Source organism: Lepidochelys olivacea (assembly GCF_965140295.1).
Source record: "Lepidochelys olivacea isolate rLepOli2 genome assembly, chromosome: 3".
NCBI classification, from domain to species: Eukaryota; Metazoa; Chordata; order Testudines; family Cheloniidae; genus Lepidochelys; species Lepidochelys olivacea.
In genome coordinates this window covers 128973677-128997165 of record NC_140413.1, presented here as the reverse complement: position 1 = coordinate 128997165, position 23489 = coordinate 128973677, and the positions used below count along the sequence as shown (strand labels likewise).

At 39.4% G+C, this 23489-nt stretch overlaps 1 protein-coding gene across 1 annotated transcript in view; it reads right to left on the bottom strand.

Moving 5' to 3' along the window:
* SMOC2 (SPARC related modular calcium binding 2) overlaps positions 1 to 23489 on the bottom strand; it is a 175517-nt gene that overhangs the window by 8487 nt on the left and 143541 nt on the right. The window contains exons 10-11 of the mRNA XM_084624714.1: positions 4402 to 4504; positions 733 to 1007 (exon numbers count right to left, since the gene is read on the bottom strand). Of these exons, the coding sequence (XP_084480840.1) occupies positions 733 to 1007; positions 4402 to 4504 (378 nt within the window). The remainder of the gene's footprint in view (positions 1 to 732; positions 1008 to 4401; positions 4505 to 23489) is intronic.

Genomic DNA, 23489 nt, shown 5'->3' with positions numbered 1-23489 from the left:
TCTTTGACTGGGGTCCCTCTTCTATGTTCTTAAAAATATTAAGCAAACTGTACAGCTATTCTACATTCACATTTTAATTACAGCCTCTTATAATACAAAAGAAGTGTATCAAAAGAGACTTTCTCTCCCACTTTCCAGCATTCTCAGGGATGCTGTGGGTGATTTCCTCAGTGCTCCAAGGATCTTCAATTATTTGACTCCCTCTCCATCAGTTCTCAAAGTCTCTGTGTACCAGCAACCATTCTGCCTGCCTAATGGAGGGATGGATGCACATTCTTCAGAGCCATTGAGTGGTGCTCTAGAAATGGCTCGAGTAGCTATTAGAAAGTGAAGTACTTTGCTTCCCTCCATAGCAAGACACCAAAGAACAAGCAAATGTGTCTTCATCATAGCCAGAACGTGGTGTTCTGCTGGAGTGACCTTCTGGTGGAATCCCGTACTAACTTACCCTCTTTGTCTTCCTATCATGCAATACTAACTTCACCAGGATAGTATTTGGTGATCAGAGAGTGAGGCTGTTGCCTCTGTTGGGACTTGAACTGTTGGCCATCTGATACAAAAGCACCAGCCCTACCACTTGAACTGAAAAACCCCTTTATTAGCTAGTCATAGTTGCTATCACCGTTTTTATACCTTTTGCAGGATTTCCAAAGCTGTGGCCTATCAACTATAACATTAATGTCTGCCTGATCAAAAAATCTAGTTAAAAGGACAGTTAGAAAAAGTTCTTACTGTGGCGTTTCTTTGTGTCTGCTTTACCTTCTTCTTTTGTTACTCCCAGACAACCCATTAATTCTTGAACTGATAAGGATTTGTCATTGTTCACATCACAGTATTCTACAAACTTCTTCACACATTTTTTGGGCTTAGACTTTTTTCGCAGGAATCTCTTGAACGGTTTGATTTCCTTTTTGCCGATGTCACCACTGGAATTTTTATCAAGTTGTTTGAAATACCAGTGGACCACTCTCTCTTCCAGAGTATGATTTGGATCAGGTTCTGAAAGCCTGCAATGCAAACAGAACATTAAGCTTTACATTTGATCACACAGTCCTCTTATGTTACTTATGAATCATTAGATTAGTACTAGTGGATAAGGGTATTTTAGTGAGGTAGGGTGACTTGAGAAATCATTTGTGACTAATTCTTGAAGTCCTGAGAAGTCCAGCTTTTACAAGAGCTGTAAATGAACGCCATTATTATACAGTGATCGCACTTAAATTTTTTTGGTGGTTTGAAAGTTTTAAAATGGTGAATCAGTAAAAATGTTCATATCGGTGCAAACATTTTATATGTGACCGTTATAAATCACACATCCCTACCACTGGGGAGTTGAGACAGGAATTCTGGTTCTGCTGCAAATTCCAAGTCTCTGCCACTTAAACTAAAGAAGATTGAGAGCAGTGGTTCTCAAACTTTTGTATCGGTGACCCCTTTCACATAGCAAGCCTCTGAGTGCAACCCCCCACTTATAAATTAAAAACACTTTTTTATATATTCAACACCATTAGAAACGCTGGATACAAAGTGGGGTTTAGGTTGGAGGCTGACAGCTCGCAACCCCCCAGGTAATAACCTCATGACCCCCTGAGGGGTCCCAACCCCAGTTTGAGAACTCCTGCCATAGAGGCTAACAATAGCAGGCCCCTCATATTCTGTGATGCAGCAACTAGAGGGTACCATCACACAAATACACACAAAACCAATCATGATTCAAGGACGCTGACAAGAGCCAGCGTCAGAAAGAAAATGCAGATAGGCAGATGAGAATAAAGACAAATATGCACAGTTTCCTGTTTCTCTGGTAAAGATGATGATGCTAAAATATCTTCCTGCCATAAAGAAGGGGAAGTACAGGAATTAATAATTCTTGTCTCTGTTGTGATTTAAGTATACAATCACAGAAGACACATGGTTACCACAGAAAAATATTGAGTGAGTGTGTTGGGGAATCCAGGGGCTAGAAGCCATGGTGTCTTAGCAATACCTCTGGCTTCTCCAGAGAGAAGAGGAATGGTCACAGCATGATTGCTCTGCTGAAAAACATATCTGAGCTGTATGGATGGCAGGACATTACATTGTATTAAAAGAAAGGAAACAGTGTTCTACTTGGCATAAAAGCCACTTCTAAGATTTATGAATTGAAACTTCTCATTTACAAACTCCACACTGAGAAATGGAATGGAAGTTATTGTTTTCCTTCCCATGGCTTATTTAAAAATTCCCATTGCAGAGATTCAAATGAGGTGCTTAATTAACTGACCTTATTGCTTTTGACCATTATATTCTTTTAGCATCTCCCACTCTCATGGCTATTTCAACATGCTGAATGCTAAATTCTAGGCTGAAGGTCAGAGTCTGCTTTCAGTTACATTTTGGAAGCTCCATTGAAGTCAATGAAGTAGCCAGGGTATAACCAATAACATAAGAACTGCCTGATGGATCAGACCAATGATCCATCTAGCCCAGTATCCTGTCTCTGACAGTGATTAGTGCCGGAGGCTGCAGAGGGAATGGAAAGAACAGAGCAATGTCAAGTGATCCATCCCCTATAGTCCAGTCCCAGCTTCTGGTAATCAGAGGTATAGGGGCACCCAGAGGAGCCTGGTCTTGCATCCCTGACCCTCTTGGGTACTAGCCATTGATGGACCTATACTCCATGAAGTTATCTAATTCCTTTTTGAACCCAGTGATCTTTTTGGCCTTCACAACATCCCTTGACAACAAGTTTAATAGGTTGACTTTGCATTCTCTGAAGAAACATTTCCTTATGTTTGTTTTAAACCTTCTGCCTACTAATTACGTTGGGTGACCCCTAGCTTTTGTGTTCCGTGAAGGGGTAAATAACTCTTCCCTATTCATTTTCTCCACTCCATTCATGATTTTATAGACTGTATCATATCACCCCATACTCATCACTCGTCTAAGATGAACAGTCCCAGTCTTTTTAATCTCCCCTCCTATGGAAGCTGTTCCATACCCCTAATCATATTTGTTGCCCTTCTGTGTACCTCTTCCAATTCTAATATATTTTTGAGAGGTGGGATAACCAGAACTGCACATAGCATTCAAGGTGTGGGCATACCATGGATTTACATAGTGGCATTATGATATTTTCTGTTTCATCATCTATCCCTTTCCTAATGGTTCCTAACTTTTTGTTAGCTTTTTTGATACTGCACATTGCTTTCAGGAAACTATCCACAATGACTCCAAGTTCTTTCTTGAGTAGAAACACCTAATTTAGACTGTATCACTTTTTAATTTATAGTTGAGATTATTTTTTCCAACATGGATTACTTTGCACTTATGAATATTGAATTTCATCTGCCATTTTGTTTCCCAGTCACCCAGTTTTATGAGGTCCCTTTGTTACTCATCATAATCAGCTTTGGACTTAACTGTCTTTAGTAATTTTGTATTGCATACAAATTTTGCCACTTCACAGTTAATCCTCATTTCCAAATCATTTACCACTTCCCATTTCCACGATTTACCACTTCCCATTATGAAAACTGACCATTTGTTCCTACCCTTTGTTTCCTATCTTTTAAACAGTTACTGATCCATGAGAGGACCTTCCCTCTTATCTCATGACTGGTTAGTTTACTTAAGAGCCTCTGGTGAGCGAAAATATGTAAAATTATGTAAAATTTTCCTAAATATGTAAAATTTTCCATATTTAGGAAAATATGGTCCTAATCCATTAATTTAATCTAAAGTAGATGAAGGAAATTCTGAAGATAGACATAAATGGGTAAAGGATATCACCATGCAAAGGAGAAGAACATCAAAACACAATGGCTTACTGGATCAGACAGTCAGTGTAGTCCAGTATCTTGACTCCAGCTGTGACCCATGATGGACATTTTTAAAGAAAGCATAAAATCCCCATAATGTGTTTGACTAGTGCAATACTATAAATTCCTTCCTGACCCCAGGTAGGTAAGCAGCTTGTACCCAGAAGCCTGAAGATTGTTAGTACTTAGGCATTTTAAATCCTAGCTACAGTAGCTGCAGACATCTATTTTTTTTGAAGAAACCAGGCAAAATTGAAAGCAGGAAAACAGCCCACTTTCTTCAAGTGAAGTTTAGTAAGAAAACAAAAATCAGGACTGGGGTGACTTATTTGACCTGATGCTGTACTGCTGGTGAGAATTCAGACACCAAAATAACAACAACAAAGGCTTTAAGTTTCTGTCTGGTGGATACAGCCCATGATATTTTTGCGGAGATATTCCCTAACAGTTCTAATGGAATCTGTTTGCACTTCATGGAGGTAGAAATAAAATTGCTGTTTAAAAGAGTTTTTTTGTTTTGTTTTTTAATTTCCAAAGGCAGTCAGAACTCTTTAAAGGCACACACTACAGATCCATTTCCAATCACCCAAGTAAAACCCACCTGCTGGAAGACAATGATGGATCGGAGACTGCGTGGACCATATCGGTGGAGAGTGCATCCAGAACACTGGTCAGGAACTCATTCTTCTTGGCCCCTGGACAACCTGGGAGGGAAACAGAGTTTCCTTTTTCTTGTGTTTCATTTTCCACATAATAATTTAACTCCAAAAATATTTCTTTGTTGGAGATGGATCTGAACCAGAATACTATATTTAAGCTCTCCACAAACTTTGGACAAGTTCACATCCTGGACTAGGTCCAAATTTCTAGACTCAGGCCCATCTCTATATGATGGATCAGAACCAGAAAACAGGTCTAATGACCCTTGAAGTCAGGGGAGTCTGGATTCAGAGCTAGCTCCCATGGTTTGGATGCATCTCCTTTTATCTCAAGATTTTTTTTGTTTTGCTTTGTAACATAAGTTTTCTGTTGGTGTGATATGTTGAAAAAAACAGTCATTTGATGTTTGTCTATCAGACAGTTTGACAATGCAGAGTACAAGCCAAGTAGCATGACCTTGGTGTTAGATACCCCCTTTCGCTACTCTTAAATGTGTTGATCACCACCACTGTGTTCTGCAGTTAATCTCTCTGTGCCTCATTTTGCCATTTGTGAAATGGGGATAATACTTCTTTTCTCCCATCCTTTGCCTGTTTAATCTATTTAGATTGTAAATTCTTCAGGGACAGGGACTGTCTCCTTTACAGCACCTAGCAGAATGGGGCCCTGATCTTGGTTGGGACTTCTAGGTGCTACTGTGATACTACTTAATAATAATAAAGTCACTGCCTCAGGGAGCTAATGCTCTAAAATAGATTGACAGCACAGTTCAGAACTTCAGGTGCATATTTCATGGGACAAATATACACTGGAAAATCCAATCTCAAAACAGTGCCTCTAGAGCATAGGGATTCAGCTGATAATCTGACAGTTGTTGACAGATTGATTTTTTCACTTACACAATCCACCTGTTTTATCCCCCAGCCCTCCCCCACTCCCAGGATCCCGATCCAAACTTCATGCTTTCCCCTATCTCTGTAAAGGACTGAACTAAACTCCAGCATGAGCCAAATACCCACAGACTTTGCAGAGGAGACAGGGGACTGAAATCCGTATTTTGCAACTCAAACTTATCTTTAGTATATTACTAGTAAATACTTTAATGGAGGCTCAGTTACTCTAGTGTTCTTCCACAAAGCAGAAGAGGGGAATGTGTAGAAGGCTTGTGGGGAAGGAAGATTAGTATATCAGTAGGCATTCATTACTTTATTACACTTCATAACGGCCCCTCAAGAAGGAGGTGGAATTATCTGAAAAAGACTGAAAAGCTCAACCTTGCCTGGCAAGTTATTGTTTAATATGTCCCATGTTGATACAAGGAAATGAGCTGCTGTTATATTAGCCCTGTGTGGCACAGTCAGAATGGGTTAAGCTGTTTTGCAGTTGTGTGCAGCAACAGAAGCCACTGAATATTATGTGTGATACATTTATGCAGTTACGAATTCCCTGTCTTATATATTTCCCCTTGGCACTGGGGCTATTTTGTTCATGTAAGATGCATATAACAGGAATTAACTAAAGCAAGTTCCGTTATACTAAAGGCACATATCTGAAACCAAATGTGACTCTCTTACAAGAGTTCCTCTTTGCTTTAATCATTCTCCACTTTCCACTGAACACAATCTAAGAACTGATGCAGCGCTTATGGCAAATAAAATCACTAAGGAAGAAAAATTAGCAAGGTAAACAATAGCTTGAGATGACTTGACCTCTTCTCTCTTTCTTTTTGACTTATTTTTAATATCCAAATTGGTTAATTTAGGAGCTACCTTTCAATTTTTTCACATCACTTTGTAACAACTTTGACACATCTGTAAGAAACAAAGGTTATAGTTAGGAATGTTTTCCAGTGGCTGTCCATCCAGCTGTCAGACACACACAATGTGCACACAAAAATTCAAAAATCAGATGTTAGCAATTCATGTGAGGCAAAGCCAGACACGAAAATAAATATATGTCTTAATTTACAAGAAATTACAAAAAAAAAAAAAATTCTCATAGTTACAGGCCAGCTACAGGCAATTTTGCTTAAAATGAACTGGGGTTCCTAATTGTGTGTTTCATAAAATTGCGAGAGCAGTTGGACCGTAATCTTTGTAAAGAAAAAACCTTACTGTTAAAACAAATAACCTGTTGCTCTGAAACATTCTCAGTTATAACTCTGCTACTTAACATGAATTGGAACCACACAAAATCCTCACCACTTAAGCACAGAGCAAATATTCAGTTTCTCCCAATTATAACTTTTGCTGACGTGAGGGCAGTTACATGGTAATCACAATATAGTGAAACCTCTGTTCTCTGCAGGTGTTATCAACTCAGAATAATTCTGTGGGGGCCTCATGCTGTTCTTTAATTTCCCACAAGCTTGTGGGTAAAATGGCAGAACTAGGGGGACATTTAGTTGGATTGTAATGAATAATTCACTCTCAGTGGACTGCATGCCGAAAGGGAAAGGCTAGTTTGTTTTGAAGGTCTTATGGCTTTTACTATGGTATACTTGCTTCAATTTCTTTTTGTACTGCTGCCTATATTGTGTGGGTTTGACAGCTTATATAAATAATTTGTTGTTAAAGGGTTGAATTTGAAACCACATGGTGTTACACTCCAAGGTTAGGCCTTGGAGACGAGTTCAGAGATGTAACACAGAATTAAGTGTTTACTTTAGGGCTAGTTTTACCCACAATTACGTTCTCCAGTCAAATATAGAATAGTCCTTAGAAACCTTAAACCGTCAAATACATACCACACATGAGAGGAACACACAAACACCTCACTTCCGCTAGAAACACAACAATATAAAAGCAATTAAGCAAAATTTATTTTATATTTATGCATACACACGTGTGTGCACACATATACACATCTTTATATAAATATATCTCCCCTTAGAATTAGCTCTGTGGAGCACCAGTCTTAGTGCGCCAAAGTAGAGTATTTTCAATCTCAAAAGAAAGTCTTTTGCAGCACACTTACAGGAATGAGTAGAAAAGTGTGTGTGTTCACTGCTGTAAAAATGTCTAAATGGTAAAAAAAAAAAAGGATAATTAGAGAGAGGAGTCATTTGCTGTATTCACACTAAGCCTCCTGCTGCATCAGCAACTGAGGAAATTGTTTCTTGAGTTATTTGTCTTAAGTCTGATAGCACTTAACTTGAGCATGAGCATTTTTACTTCCCTGTTGTTTGCTAGTATTAACATAGGGCTAAATCTTGTCCCTAGAAGCTAGTACCCGACACTGAAATTCCTTTGAAGATTATAGATGCTTTTCCATGTGACAAGATTTAAACAGTGGGCCATAGTGTCTTGTCACTTCTACTTATGTAGCCCCCTTGACTTCAGTGGGGTTGCACAAGTACAATGGAGAGCAAAGTTCAGAAGAGCATCCTTGTTATTATTGGTAGTTTTATATAAAAGTCTGGAGGTTTGCTTTTGTTCAGGTAAGTAATGGAAAATTCCTGTCTGTCTAGGAACTCTGTGTGACCTGTAGCCCTGTGGTATTTGAGCACCTCCTAATTTTGTGTGTCCTGGTCCAATGCCTTAACCACAAACCCATCCTTCTTCCCTTTTGGTGAAGTTCACCTGTAGTGCAGAGGGCCAGGCAAGGTCATCCTCAGCACTTAAACCCTGCAGAGGGGCCACACTAGAGGTGGGCTGGGCACTGCTGAGAGGGTCTCTGTGCCAGCCCTGCATGGTCCAGTGCATAAGGATGCAGTGAGATAGGATGGGGGTGAGCCAGAGAAGGGCTATAGATCCACTATGCCTTAAAATCCAGTGGCCCCAGTATCTCATTTACGTGGCAACAGACAGTCCAGGCTGCTATTTATAACCCTGGACTGGGATGTAGATTTCAACTCTCCATTAAACCTGTGTTTTGGGGGTTTTGTGTGAATTTTCTTTGTTTTAATTTAAGAAGATCAGAGCAAATAGTAAGCAAGAGGTAGTAAAAGAAATATATGTTAGGCTCACATATTAAAATCCAAAATATTTAGAGCTTGGGATATATATAATGTCTAATGTTGTTAGTCCAAGTTCATTAGATGCAGACTATGATGTTACTTACATGGTTGAATACACTAAAATTAAGGGGTGATGTGCATAACAGAAGAGCTGAGCCAATTAATTAGTTTTTGCAAGTGATGAAATGTTGAAGTTGGACAAAGACATTTTTGATAATGGCACAAGCAGTTTGCTGAGAGGATATTTTAGCACTATTATTATTCTGGTTATGCAATAAAAGAAGAATCATTAAAATACAACCTAAAGTAAAGAAAGTGAAAAACTGTTTTCTTGCCTTCTGTGGTGTTGTGAGTGATGCTACAGTCTGTGACTTTTCAGGGATGTAGTTTTGAGGACAGAGCATAGGTGAATGGGACTGAAATATAAGAAGTTTCTCAACCGTCATGTAAAATTCAAAGCAAAACTTGAAGAAGTTTGGCAGACTTTATTTGTAAATCTTTTTTTTTTTTTTTTTTTTGTTGTGGAGCACTTCTGTTTTCCTGCTTCTAGCTGGAAACTGCAGCAAAAGCACTGACCTACTCAGAAGAAACACTGTTCTTGCTTTACTCTGTGCCTGATTGGAAACAGGGGGGTTTGGAAATTGTTTGAGGGAGTCCCTTCCTACACAATTTCCAGCCCAGTTTTGCAGTCCTAAGTGGTCTGGATAGTTTGATGAAGCATCTGATATTTTGAATGCTTATGTTTAGCCAAAATGACCCCAAAATGACCTTTTGAGGTTCATCCGGTATTAAATGGAATATAAACTGCAATATATCCACATGGATCCAATTGCAGGACTGGGACTGCTGTTTATTTTTCTGAAGCTATAGCATGGTGAGTAGGTCAGTAAACAAAGCAAATGTGATACAGAAGAATCATAAGGCCCAGGAAAGAAAAATAATGAGGTGCCATTTTTACAGGCTTACGTTTGTCGGATATACTGTATTTCAAAATCACCTGTCACTGAAGTATGCAAGTGCCATTCCTGTCCATAACCACACTTTCTTAAATAGCTTGTCAAATTCAGTTTAATAAAAGCACCACAGCCAGCTGATCTTCTGTGTTGTCACATAGGATGTCAATTGTTATGAATGTCAATGTTATTTTGGGCGTTGCAATACACCGACTAAATTTCAATTAAAAACAATCTACTACTTTTAAGTTGCTTAGGTATTTTCGTCATGTGGCTATTTCCTTTTAGGAGATGAGTACAAAATAACCACATTAAATTACAACAATTTAAATGTCCATTAAGGAAAAAAAGCAATTACAAAACAGTTTGTAATTCTGGAAATGACGTGAGTAGCAAGGTGCACAGTTCTGTAGGGAAATGCAAAAATGGAAGTTGGGGATGTCGACCACATTCATTAATTAGCTTAAGCAGACTACTTAAGCAGGGAAAATGTGGCCTTTGCTGCAAACTGATATTGTACTTTTACCTCCCTGGATATCTCTGGCTAAGCAAGACTTTTTCCTCTGCAGACGTGAGAATCCCAGCTGCACCCACCCTTTGCTAACACAAGCCACAAAAGACTGTATTCAGATACTGGTAATCATCTGCCTTTAAACCAACAGAATGGAGGAAGCTCAGAATAAGGTTCTCAAATTGATTCAGCCCAGACACATTTGCATAGATGGTAGCTGTTTTTCAAGATGTGCGGTCTAGAAACATGTCCTGTGTGAAAGCTGAGCCTTCCTACTAGCTATGATCCCCATGTGTTGCAGCATGGTACAGTGTGGCATGTCAGATCAGCCACGATTTAAAGAATGCTTGTGATACCTCAAAAGGCTGGGGGGGGGGGTGTTTTATGGATGTTTTCAGACCCATTTAGGAACTGCCTTTTTTGTGAATGCAAATCAGATATGGGGCAAACCCTGCCCCACACCACAAATGGGGAGTTCCACAGATGCAGCAAAATGGGTGCAATTCTGCTGCTAAAGTGGAAGCAGGATGTTTGGAGTCAACAAAGAAAGTGTTCACACCTTGTGCCATGTGGATTCCAAACACGCTATTGGACAGGAGTAGTTAGGAATGGGGTAGGGTGAGTTGGGGAGACAAATGTGAGACAAGAGGTATGTGGGAGCCACACAATGCCCTGGGGGTGGGAGAAGGGAAGGACAGACATCATCCACTTGATAAACTTCAATACCCTGGCCAACTTTCTGTTTAAGTTATGTTAAAATGTTTAAAATAGCCAAAGTTATGAATCAATTCCTCAAATTCATGTTTTAAAATTGAAACCATTTCTCAGACCAAAAGACATCTGAAACTTAATTCCCACCAATTTCAATCATAGCACGGGGGAAGGGGGACACTGCTCCCAGGCCAGTGAGTTATAGATTGAATTTTAATCCATAGTGAGTTTTTGCAGCACTGATTAAAATGGGGGTTTACAAAATGGAAATGCTGACAGAAACTGAGCTAAAGCAAGAGCTAGCAGGAACCGCTAAAATGTTACTTTACCATGGAACGGGCTAATCCTTGGAAATCTGAAGTGTTGATATAGCCTTGCTTGGAGCTGGCATTTGTGTTACCTTCATGGATACCTGTTGCTAAATTTGACAGCTTGTGGTTTCAGGTCTCAGTGGCTAATCTTTAGTTAAAGAAAAGAAACTGTGAAATGACTAAAACAAAGGAACAAAGAAAAGTCCTATAATTGCTCAGTGCAGTGGTTTTACAGGATGTGATTTTATGCAGTATTGAGACTGTCTCAGCTCCCCCTGAGGTCAAAGGGAGTTGAGGGTGCCTTGGCATGTTGTGGGATCAGAGACTACATCAGTAGACAGAATTCATTTAAAAAAAATGAAGATCAACTAACTAATCAGCATCTAAATAACTACTGCAGGGCACTAACAGAGGTCTGGGTGGTTGTGTTGGGCTTTCAAACTAGCCTTTGAAAATTGGCATTTGTGTAGAATGGATCCCTGGAGCCAAATACAATATAGTGTACTTTATTAAACAATGAACTGATGTTTACATCACATTGGGTGTCTGACTTTTACCCACAAAAAGCAGGGAAATTCAGAGTTAAATCTGACACTGTCCTTAACCTGGCTACTGTGCAATAAGAATGAAATAAATGGATACATAATATTTGGCAGCTAAGATCCTGCAATGACAGAAGCACATTAAGGTAAATTAAAGATGGAGATGAATGAAATTATGGTTCTAAAGTGTATGCCTGCCAGTCTGCAGTGCAGCTGACTTAATGTGAAGTAATTTACCGTGTGCAGTTTGTTTATTAAATGTCTCAGATAGTATTACAGTAGGATGATCCAATTACATGATGGCAATCCATTATGGATTACTAGGATGCTTTCTCCATTGGACCACTAATCTGTATGTTAGGTTAACTGTGGCTCCTTGCATCTTCTCAGTGGGAACGTCCTTCAGAAATACCAATTGTTGCATTTATTCCTGCATGTGTGCACAATAGCACCTTCCCAACACCTTCAGCAACAGTAGCAGTTTTAAAACTGGTAGCACCTTCAAACACAGTGCTGCTGGGCAGGGGCAACATCCAACGACACTGAGGGAAAGGAAGTGAAGAAAGAGAGAAAGGAGAAAACTGAGTTGTGCATACTGTGTGGGGGTGGAGGACAGAGAAATCATGAAAGAGTGGCACTCTCATTTTGGTATAAAATGCTTTTCATTTAGTTAACATTGACCCTTTATCAACTTAACTAATGAATATAAAGGCATTTTAATACCAAAATAAGGGTATCCACACAGATTTAAACTGAAATTACTCAGGGTGTGAAATTTTAACTGATATTTTTGGTTCCATTCAGCATGTACTTAAGCCCTAAATCACAAGCGCATGCTAAACCAATACAAGCCAGGTTTAAACTGCAGTGAATGTTTACACACAAGGTCGTGGAATGTCAAAAGCTAATCTACTCCTTGGTCAAAAACTGAAGTTGCCAGAAGCAATAGAGAATCAGCAAAAGCCCCTAAACCTTTAAACATGTTTAAGCATGACTTGTTTCAGTTTAGCTTGTGCCTGCTAATTACAGGGGCAAGTGAGGTTTAAACCAATATAAGAATGTTCAAAAAGGGTTTGCTTAGGGTTTAAGTAGATTTGTTTGTAAACAGATTTACATTAAGTTGGTGCAAATTTTGTGTATAGACAAGTCCAAAGATTTAAGGGGAAAAGGGAAAGAACGGTGTGTGGCAACTGAGGATGAAAGAGAGAGAGGACGGAGAATAAAGAGGAGGAAGGAGAAGGACAAAGGAACAAAAGAAAAGGGAGAGGCCATGCACGGAAAGCAAGAGGGAGGAGTAAAAAAGGTAGAGAAGTACTGCATGCTCCAAGCGAATTTCAGCAGAAAGACATTCTGTGCTCTAATACAGACACCCTTGGCAGTGCGGCCATTGAGTTAAAGGGATTAACATGTTATCAATCAGTTGGAAGGAAGAATTTAATCAGAAAAATGTGAATGATCATTGGGAATTGTCTAAGAACAGTTTACTAGGTGCCCAGAAAGCTATATTGGTCAAAGAACAAACAGACGAACAAAAAACATCCCCCTGATTTAGAGAGGAAGGGAAGGCAGCTATAAAGAATAAATAATATTTAACAAATGGAAGAAAGGGGAGGTTGATAGAAATGAACGTATATCAGAAGGTAGGAATTGTGGAAAATTGATAAGGGATGAAAAATGAACAGAAGAAGAAATCTATGGCAAGCAGAGTTAAGGACAATGAGAAGAAGGTTTTTAAGTATATTAGAAACAAACAGTCTTAATAATGGTACTGGTCCATTACCAGAGGGAAAAGGTAGAATTATCAATAATAATGCAGAATAGGCAGGAGTGTTCAATAAATATTTCTCTTCTGTATTTAAGATGAAAACAGAAGATGTAGTCATGATAACACTCTTTCCATTCCACTTGTATCTAAGGTAGATATTAATCAGTAGCTACTAAAGTTAGAAAATTTTAAAAATCAACTGGTCTGGATAACTTGCAGCTAAGTGTTAAAAGAGCTGGCTGAGGAGCTCACTGGACTATTAATGCTGATTTTCAATAAGATTTGGAACACTGGGGAAGTTCCAGAAGATTGGAAGGAAGCTAATGTTGTGCCGATATTTTAAAAGGAAATGGGACAACCCAGGAAATTATAGGTATTTTGGTTTGACACTGATCCCAGTTTTGGTGTCCACAATTCAAGAAGGATGTTGAAAAATTGGAGAGAGTTCAGAGAAGAGTCACAAGAATGATTAAAGGATTAGACAACATGCCTTACAGTGACAAACACAAGGAGCTCAGTCTATTTTAACAAAGAGAAGATTATGCGGTGAATTGATTAGTCTATAAGTACCTAAATGGGACCAAATATTTGATAATGGGTTGTTCAGTCTAGTAGAGTAACGTATAATATGGTCCAACGGCTGGAGGTTGAAACTAGACAAATTCAGACTGGAAACAAGGCATATATTCTTAACAGTGAGTAATTAACCATTAGAACAATTTAGCAATGGTCGTGGTGGAGTCTCCATCCTGACAATTTTTAAATCAAGCTTGGATGTTCTCCTAAATTATTTTGGGAAAGTTCTACAGCCAGTGTTATATAGGAGGTCAGACCAGCTGATCATTGTATTCCCTTCTGGCCTTATTTAGTTGAATCAAGCTTGGAAAAATATTCATGGTTTTAGAGTTCAGGGAAAAAATGGTTTTGCAAACAGCAACTCCATAAGCTTCACCCATCCTGAATTTAAATGGCCTGATCTAGCACAGTACTTAAGCATATGCTTAATATTAAGCTCATGAGTAGTTCCAATGAATGAGCTTAATTGCTTTGCTGGATTAGAGTCCAGTGTGGGTTTTGGGGCATATAAAAGTAGAGGCAGGATGCTCTAGTAACAAGAGCAGAGGACTGATACTTAGGAGACTTAGGTTCTACCTCCAACTCATCCAGTGCCTTTCTTAGCAACTTTGGGGAAAAGTACGGTAATTAAGTCTCTTTGTGTCACAATTTCCTCATTTGTGTGACAAGGATAATATTGACCTACTTCTCAAGAGTTTGAGAGGTTCAATTAATATTTGTGAAGTGCTTTGCAATCCTTAGAAGGAAAACACTATATAAGAGCTGTATCTTTATATCTTCTAAAGCAGACTTTAATCAAAAATGACTCTTCTGTTCTACAAACTTTTTACCTATTTACCGGTAAATCATATTGTATTAATCATGGTATAAAATGGGACTCCATTCTATCTTGGCTATATTAATGTGGTCTGCCTTATATATAAATAGAGATAAAACAGGGATTGTGGGTGGCTGTGGTGGGCGGTTGGTGAACGAGTCTTTCACTTCTGGAGAACAGAGTTCAAATTTTGCTTTGATCACAAGCCAGCTGAGTCATCTTAATTCCCATTTGTCAGTGTCTCCCAGACCCACACAATTTGGTATCGCTAGTCTCTGCTCAAGAAAAGGTCAGCAGTCAAATAGATAGTTATATAAGTACGTGAGATGTGAGACACCGGGGAAGTTTGCCTCATGCCTGCCTATACCAAGTATAGCACAGGCCAGTGCTGTTAGTCCTTTTTTTAAATTAAATAAAAAATACATTTACACCCAGACATTTAAGAATCGATATATTCATTGGCACAACTACTGGAGGGGATGAGGGGAATGTGTTCCTTCACATTTGTACCATCTTTATTTCCCCTCCAGGCTGCTACAGTTCTCAGTACACAATTTTTTGGTGTGGTTTCATGTCTGTATTCAAATACATTCATATGGGGGAAGGCAGTTACTTTACCTTACCTAATGTACAGTGAGCTAGCTTTGTATGTATTCAAACAGTCCTTTTGCATTAAGGAATTTCTAAAGCTTTATAGAGTCAGGCCCCAATGGTCAAATTTTTCATGAAGTTTAATCCTGATTCGAAACGCTTTTATTTGGAATTGGGAGTCCAGATTTAATAAACCATTCAGATAACAGTATTATGATAAGAAATACATGTTTCTTTTCTCCAGAATACTGTGGTTTTATTCTCTGCTTTCCAGGGGAGATTTTGCATGGGCTGACCTTAGAGAATCAGATCACTGTGCATCTGTTCACATTGCCTCTTCCCCCTCCAACCTTCCACATGAAGTGACTATTAAGTGAAGTCTGCCTATGCGACACCCCACAGCTCGAGATGAATGATAGCTGGCAACAATAAAGCATTCACCCAGATGCTTAGTGAGGTTTCTAAGCTCAAAGCACAAGCAGCTGAGGAATTTGACAAAACAAGGTTTCACTGTAGAATAAGCAGCCAGTTTTTATTCTCCCAGAACACTCACGCTTCCCAAATGACCCTGGTTTCACCAAGCCACCTGCCTCTGTCAGGGAAATTAATGAACTTCAAAAGTAAATACAACTTGAGATGAACAGCAAGCCCGGTTTTTATAAACACTGGAAATGCCAGCACCACAGTAGTGCATTTTTTCTTAAACAAGCCATAAAGAGAGCTATACGTAAAAACATGGCTTCTGGACCTTACATTCACTGCCGCTGTATCATCCATTGATCTTTTTATAGATTCAGCTGCCAAGTTAGCTGTATGTCTGTGCAGTACAGGATTTGATCCAGCAATTTCACTCCCATAGAACTGTGTGTAGTGCTAATATAGGAGTCAAGATGTATATTTCAAAAGATTCCTTCTTATGGATACTTCAGACAAATAATTTGTGTATTCCCTACTGGGTTAAACATTTCCCAAGGACAACATATTTCCCGAACAAAATCTTCCATATCCAGTGAGCTTAATCTGCACAACCCTGCCCATAAAACATGTATAGATCCTTTCTAAAACATTCATGTAAATTAGATATGCAGAATACTAGAAGGTAATGAACTGGCCACGTAAACAATTTGGCCACATAAAGTTTGATGGCTCTGTTTGCCCTGATTCTTAAAAAAAAGAAGCAGCAGCAGCAAGAACAAAGTGAGAAGAAAACTAAGGACAAAAAATTACCTCAAAGGGCATGTCACAGAAAGAGGAGGATTGCTGGCACATAAAAATATATATTTCAACAACTGTCACTACAATTTATTGTCCACAAAAAATAGTAAATAGGTCAACCCCACTGTTCAGAGTGAGAAAACGGTTTTTTTTCCTGAAAAAATTAAGAAGAGAAAAAAGGAATTAAGGGAACAAAAACTGATTTTGGCAGGAAAGCCTAGGAACGTATCTTGATTTCCATGGGAGCTGGATCAAGCTGACAATTTGACATCAGGGTTGTATATTTAATGCTAATTATTTTTATCTGTGACTCTGGTTAAAATCAATATGGCCACGTCAATGCCAGCTAGAGCATGGACTCTCCTTAGGTGCTGTTTATGTAGTTCCAATAATCTCAGTCCCTAGGATTCCAGCTGGCGCTCTAATGGTACTGAAATAGGATTTGTTCAAGCAGTTATGAAACCTTTGATCCCACTAAATGACTAAAGAGGGCGGGTTAGAGTTCTGAGAAACTTCCTAATTAGCTGAGTGCCAAGAGCTTACCAGGCCTCATGTTGTACACACACGTTCTTCCTTCCATGTGCACAGATTATTATTAGAAGCCTCAGCTCATATTTTTAGGAAGAGAGGTTCCTGACTTCTAACTAAAAACAAAAATGTTGGAAAGCCACAGTGATGACTGGAATGTTAAATTCACCTCCACACTTAAATATGCCGGCCTTTGTTAATTGGTTTCCACCAATCAAGCTGTACTTTGTGGCGGATAAACACTACTGGGACAGATTCATGCCTGCAGAAACAAGTGCAGAAACATCAACGTGCACCCAATGGTGCCTACAAGAACACAGTGCCTATAGATAATATTCCTATGCCTTCCCTAGTGGGGAAGCATCTTAAATTCCCATCTGGGGCTCCATGGGAGCCCCTTTGGTTGAGGTTCCCCGGAAGACACAGAGATCAGTACAGCTCTCAGCCAACCTGGCCTTGCTCATGCCCAGGCTGGCCTGAGCCATATTTGGAGCAAGTGCTGGCTGGCTGTAAGCCCCCTGCTGTAACAGGAGCTGTGGATGGCTTGTACCTCTATAATCCCACTGCAGGCAAACTTTCCACTGTTCGAGGCCAGCAAGCTGATCTCTGCTAAAACAAGCTGGCAGAACCCACAGAGTGAGCCTGGCCCAGTATATTTAAATCTTGGAAAATTCAACGTAGATATTCCAAAGTCCACCACCACCACTGCAAATAAATAAATAAAATAAAAAATTAGCAGCCTTTTTCTGAGGCATTGTTTGCTTTGTACCCTTCTAATTCTGGACAAACTGTGCTATTGGAGGTTCACAAAATGATCCCATTTATTCCTGGCTTTCTGTGAATATTTCACTGTGAAAATTGATGCAGATACAGTGAATATAACAGAGTCCTCCACTGTTTATAACTGGATCTTTGTTGGGAGGGCTGCATATACTAGGCCAGTTTCTGCTTTCATTTACACCAGTGCAAATCCTGAGCATCTTCACTGACTACAATGGAATTATTCTCAATTCAGAGAAATGCAAACAGAAGCAGAATTTAGCCCATACTTTTTACATTTCTATAACTGTGGAAATGAATAGGATAATTATACAAATGGGGTGGATTATATAAAATAAAAAGCGAGTTGGAAGCAAGTAACTACCACGCATACCAGTAAACCCATATCTAGTGAGCTGATTACAAAGCCACTGTTGAGAGAGAGTATATATATATATATACACACATTCACACACTTGTCTACATATATTTTATAATCATTTGGATTTAGGGCCTAGCTAAAGTGGTAACAATAAACGGAATTTCTGAGAATTCTGAGGTGACGGTGGGTTTGAGATAAGGCAATGTGCTGAGTCCACTTCTCTTTAATCTTGGAATGGAGTTAATAAGTAGGACAGCTGTGATACAGAGAACATAAGAATGGCCATACTTGGTCAGACCAAAGGTCCATCCAGCCTAGTATCCTGTCTACCGACAGTGGGCAATGCCAGGTGCCCCAGAGGGAGTGAACCTAACAGGTAATGATCAAGTGATCTCTCTCCTGCCATCCATCTCCACCCTCTGACAAACAGAGGTGAGGGACACCATTTCTTACCCATCCTGGCTAATAGCCATTAAGGGACTTAACCTCCATGAATTTATCCAGTTCTCTTTTAAACTCTGTTATAGTCCTAGCCTTCACAACTTCCTCAGGCAAGGAGTTGCACAGGTTGACTGTGCACTGAGTGAAGAAGAACTTCCTTTTATTTGTTTAAAATCTGCTGCCCATTAATTTCATTTGGTGGTCCCTAGTTCTTATATTATGGGAACAAGTAATAACTTTTCCTTATTCACTTTCTCCACACCACTCATGATTTTATATACCTCCATCATATCCCCCCCTTAGTCTCCTCTTTTCCAAGCTGAAAAGTCCTAGTCTCTTTAACTTTTCCTTATATGGAACCCGTTCCAAACCCCCTAATCATTTTAGTTGCCCTTCTCTGAACCTTTTCTAATGCCAGTATATCTTTTTTGAGATGAGGGGACCACAGCTGCATGCAGTATTCAAGATGTGGGTGTACCATGGATTTATATAAGGGCAATAAGAAAACTAATGTATGCTGATGATCCGGCCCTTTTGGCTGACAGCAAAGAGGAATAGGTAAATATGGTATCTGAGTAGGCATCTGTGTTTGAAGATCATGGCTTAAAGGTAAACACAAAGAAAACTGAACTTGTGCAAATAGGGAAGGTGGAAGAAGAGCTCTTGATTAAAGTTTCAGGAGAGAAGCTGAGTCAGAAAGAAAAAAGTGTGTACCTGGAAAGTACACTTTGTGCCATCGGAGAGAGATCTGGAGGATTGTGCATGGGCAGCAGTGAAAAAGGTCTCAGGAGAACTGTGACACCTGCAACTAAGTAACAAATTGAAAGGTAAAGTATTTGTCCCTGCCTGCTCTGTGGTTTGAAAATGGTGGGTTTTAAGGAGATGGAAGAAAAGAAGATATCGGTAGCATGAAACAGTATACTGAGAAGAATGGCAAGCAAGTAGAGGGTTGACAGAGTATGCATGGAAGAAATTAGGGGGAAGATGAACTTGGAACTCTGAGTGACAGATTGCAGAGTGCCCATTTGAGGTAGACTGGACATGTGATAAGAATGGGAGAAAAATGAAGAGCCAAGAAAGCATGGAAGGAAGAAGACATCAAGAAAGGGCATAGAAGACCAAAAATAAGATTGAAAAACTCTGTCAAGAAAAGTTTAAAGAGAAAAGGACTGGAACTCTAAGACCTACGAACTCATGCCATGGACCAGAAGGAGTGGCAAAAATCATGGACACTGATCCTATGAAAATGGGAAAAGGAGTTGAGAAGTGATGTGAGAAATGAAGTGGATTATGTTAAGTAGATTTGGAGGAAATAGCGTCTATTTCTTTGTATTCCAAAATAAGGCTTGACAAGGAAAAAAATCCCGTATATAAGACATTTTGTAAAAAGCTGGTAGCAAAATCACTGTTGTAAATCTGGATGGATACATTCAACTAATAAATTGAGTAAGATTAAAGAAAATCTGTAGATATGTTTCTGGAAAGCATGTCACAGTTCTTGATAAAGGGGAGAAATAACATAGAATCATAGAAATGTAGTACTAGAAGGGGCCTCGAGAGGTGGTCAGATCCAGCCCTCTGTGCTGAGGTAGGATCAGGTGAACCTAGACCATCCCTGAGAGGTGTTTGTCCAGCCTGGTCTTTAAACCTCCAGTGATGGGGATTGCACAATTTCCTTTGGAAGCCTATTCCAGCGTTTAACTACCCTTATAGTTAGGTTAGATATTAGGGAAAACTATCTAAATCTCCCTTGCGAGAGATTAAGCCCATTAGTTCTTGTCCTATCTTCAGTAGACATGGAGAACAATTGATCATAGTCCTCTTTATAACAGCACTTAACATATCTGAAGACTTCTCAGATCCCCTAAGTCTTCTTTTCTCAAGTCTAAACATATCCAGTTTTTTTTTAAACCTTTCGTCATAGGTCAGTACATAGAAGTAGATCAGTTAATACAGTACATTGAATTCTGCCCAATCCAGGAGAAAATTTCTCTTTATTGGGCTGATTTATGTTTGTGGATTATCAGAATAGGTTTAAGAATTTCAGCATCTTTTCATCTGTGGATGAATTAGGACGTATAACAAGCTGTGTGTGAGTTTTGTCTGCCTGTGTATACACAGGCATATACGCACACACAATGATATGTATGGTGTGGTATAAAGGTTTTAAGTCAACAGTGCAGAGCATCCTCACATACTGTGTACATGCCACGTGTTTTGCACCAAAAAACTATTGTATAAATATTTGAGAGAGTTTTAAAACATTTTATTATGACTTTTTGAAAAAAAAACATTTCTTTGTTATTGTGAGCTCAACTCTGTAGACCTCAGAGGGAGAGAAAAAGCATAGCTAATAAATGTAACATGTAAAATTGACTTACAATAGCTTTTCTATGCATTAAAAATTTCATGTCTTCACTGTCCAATATGTTGAGGACTTCCAGGGGTAGGAGTTTGCATCATTGGGAAGCCGAGAATCTCCCATTTCCAGTTAATTATCAGACTTTTTATCTCCCCACTGTATTTTCCACTGAATGCATCCGATGAAGTGAGCTGTAGCTCACGAAAGCTTATGCTCAAATAAATTTGTTAGTCTCTAAGGTGCCACAAGTACTCCTTTTCTGTTTGCAAATACAGACTAACACGGCTGCTACTCTGAAACCAGACTTTTTATCTGTCACTAATGCAGGGTTGAATATTGCCCAGTTGGGGGTGGGAAGGAATTCTTTGGTAGTGTGTGATGTGGAAGGTTTTTTTTGGGAACTCTTTGAAGCAGCTCAGGGGGTTGAAAATTTGGATTAATCCAGGGAGAAATAGATTAATAATGGCCAGAATGCCAGTGAACTGCTCAGAGGTTTGGAACAAATGCAGTTTATCACATGGCTCCACAATTTTTTTATACTGCGACCACCTTCATATGTGATATAGTGAAACACATAATCAGAAGCAATAAGAATTATATAAAGACTTTGCTTTCTACACAAAGGTTTGATTTGAAATATTTGCTAAAAATTAATAAGTTCACGGTCTTATTTTGTGTGAACAAATTTGCCCAGCTCAAGTTTACATCCCCCTATCATAATTCTGGACTGCTATAAAATCTAGGTTTGGTATGCTCACTGGTACCTTCCACCATCATGAAAACTATGGCAGAGCTGGGCCTCTAATGGAAAAAAATAGCCTATTCCAAATTTTAAATGAATTTGATTAATTAGTATTTGATTTTCATTTGAATATTTTCCTAAAGCTAATTTAAAATTGCCTAATTAACCAGCAACTGTGAATTATACACTCAAACAATCTGAAATTCAAACTGCTGTTGACTAGTTACATAAAAACAACCAATCAGGGATCAAAAACAATACTGTGTGACTGGATAGGCCTAATTTTTCACAGGTGCTGAGCAGCTACAACTCGCATTGAAAAGTACCTCATGCTTATGAAAAATCAGGCCCTGTGTAACCAGCACAACCCCGATCCTACAAACACTTACCCCCATGTTTACCTTTACTACCATGAGTAGCAGACCCACTGATTTCAACAACACTACCCATGATAGAAAAATTAAGCCTGTGCATCAGTGTTTGCAAGATCAGGGCCCAACAAGGTCTGGATTTTGATTTACGAACATTCACACTGAACTGCTCACAAATGATCTGCTGGCCAAGAAGTTTTCACAGAAGAAATATCTAGATAATGAACAAATACAAGACTTTCACAAACAGAAAAGGGAGAAATGCACTGAATAAGCTATTTGTCCATATTAATTCATGGATTTCTGCTATACACTAACATTAGGAATATTTTGATAGGAGCATTCCTGCAGAGTTATAAGAAGCATTCTGAATCCTGTGCAGTGCTCTGAAACTTTTCAGAAAGTTCTTAGACGTTTGTACTGAGCAAATGCTCTACCCACCTCTAAGTCTATCAGTTCATAGATTCATAGATATTAAGGTCAGAAGGGACCATTGTGATCATCTAGTCTGACCTCCTGCACAATGCAGGCCACGGAATCTCACCCACCCACTCCTGCGATAAATCTCTGACCTATGTTGAGCTATTGAAGTCCTCAAATCATGGTTTAAGGACTTCAAGGTGCAAAGAATCCTCCAGCAAGTGACCCGGGCCCCGTGCTACAGAGGAAGGCAAAAAACCCTCAGGGCCTCTTCCAATCTGCCCTGGAGGAAAATTCCTTTCCGACCCCAAATATGGCGATCAGCTGAACCCTGAGCATATGGGCAAGATTCACCAGCCAGATACCCAGGAAAGACTTCTCTGTAGTAACTCAGATCCCACCCCATCTAACATTGTGGAATCCCATGAGGTATCTTGAACAAGAGGAGTAAAATCATATATTTGAAGCCACTGAGGTAAATTGTGAGGAACTAGGTTAGGGTTTCCATATGCATGATGATACTCAGTTTTATGTCTTCTCACTAAACCAAGACAGAACACTGTCCCTGCTCTCCAAATACCTGATGCAGAGAGAGATGTGGATGAAAGCCAGTGGTTTAGGCTCAATCTGGGTAAAATAGAGGGACACACGTTGGCAGACAAATGTTTTGAGGAATTGGCACAACTTTCACTGCCTCTTCAACAGAGGACCTGTGTCCACCTGTTGTCCAAGTGCTTTGCAAAGGCATGTCTACACAAACAGCGCTACAGCAGTGCAGCTGCAACCAATGCAGCTGCACTGCAGCAGCACATCTGGTGAAGATGCTCTATGCTGATGGGGGAGAGCTCTCCTGTTGGCATAATAAAACAGCTTCTGCCATTTGTGGAGATGATGTTGGCAGGAGAAGTTCTCCCGCCGACATAGTGTTGTGCACAAGAGCATTTATGTCAGTGTAACTTATGTCACTGTTGTGGGGGCTTATTCACACCCCTGAGCGACCTAAGTTATGCCGACATAGGCTGTAGTGTAGACATAGCCTCAGCCAGAGCCAGGACTGTCTTTTTATTATGTACT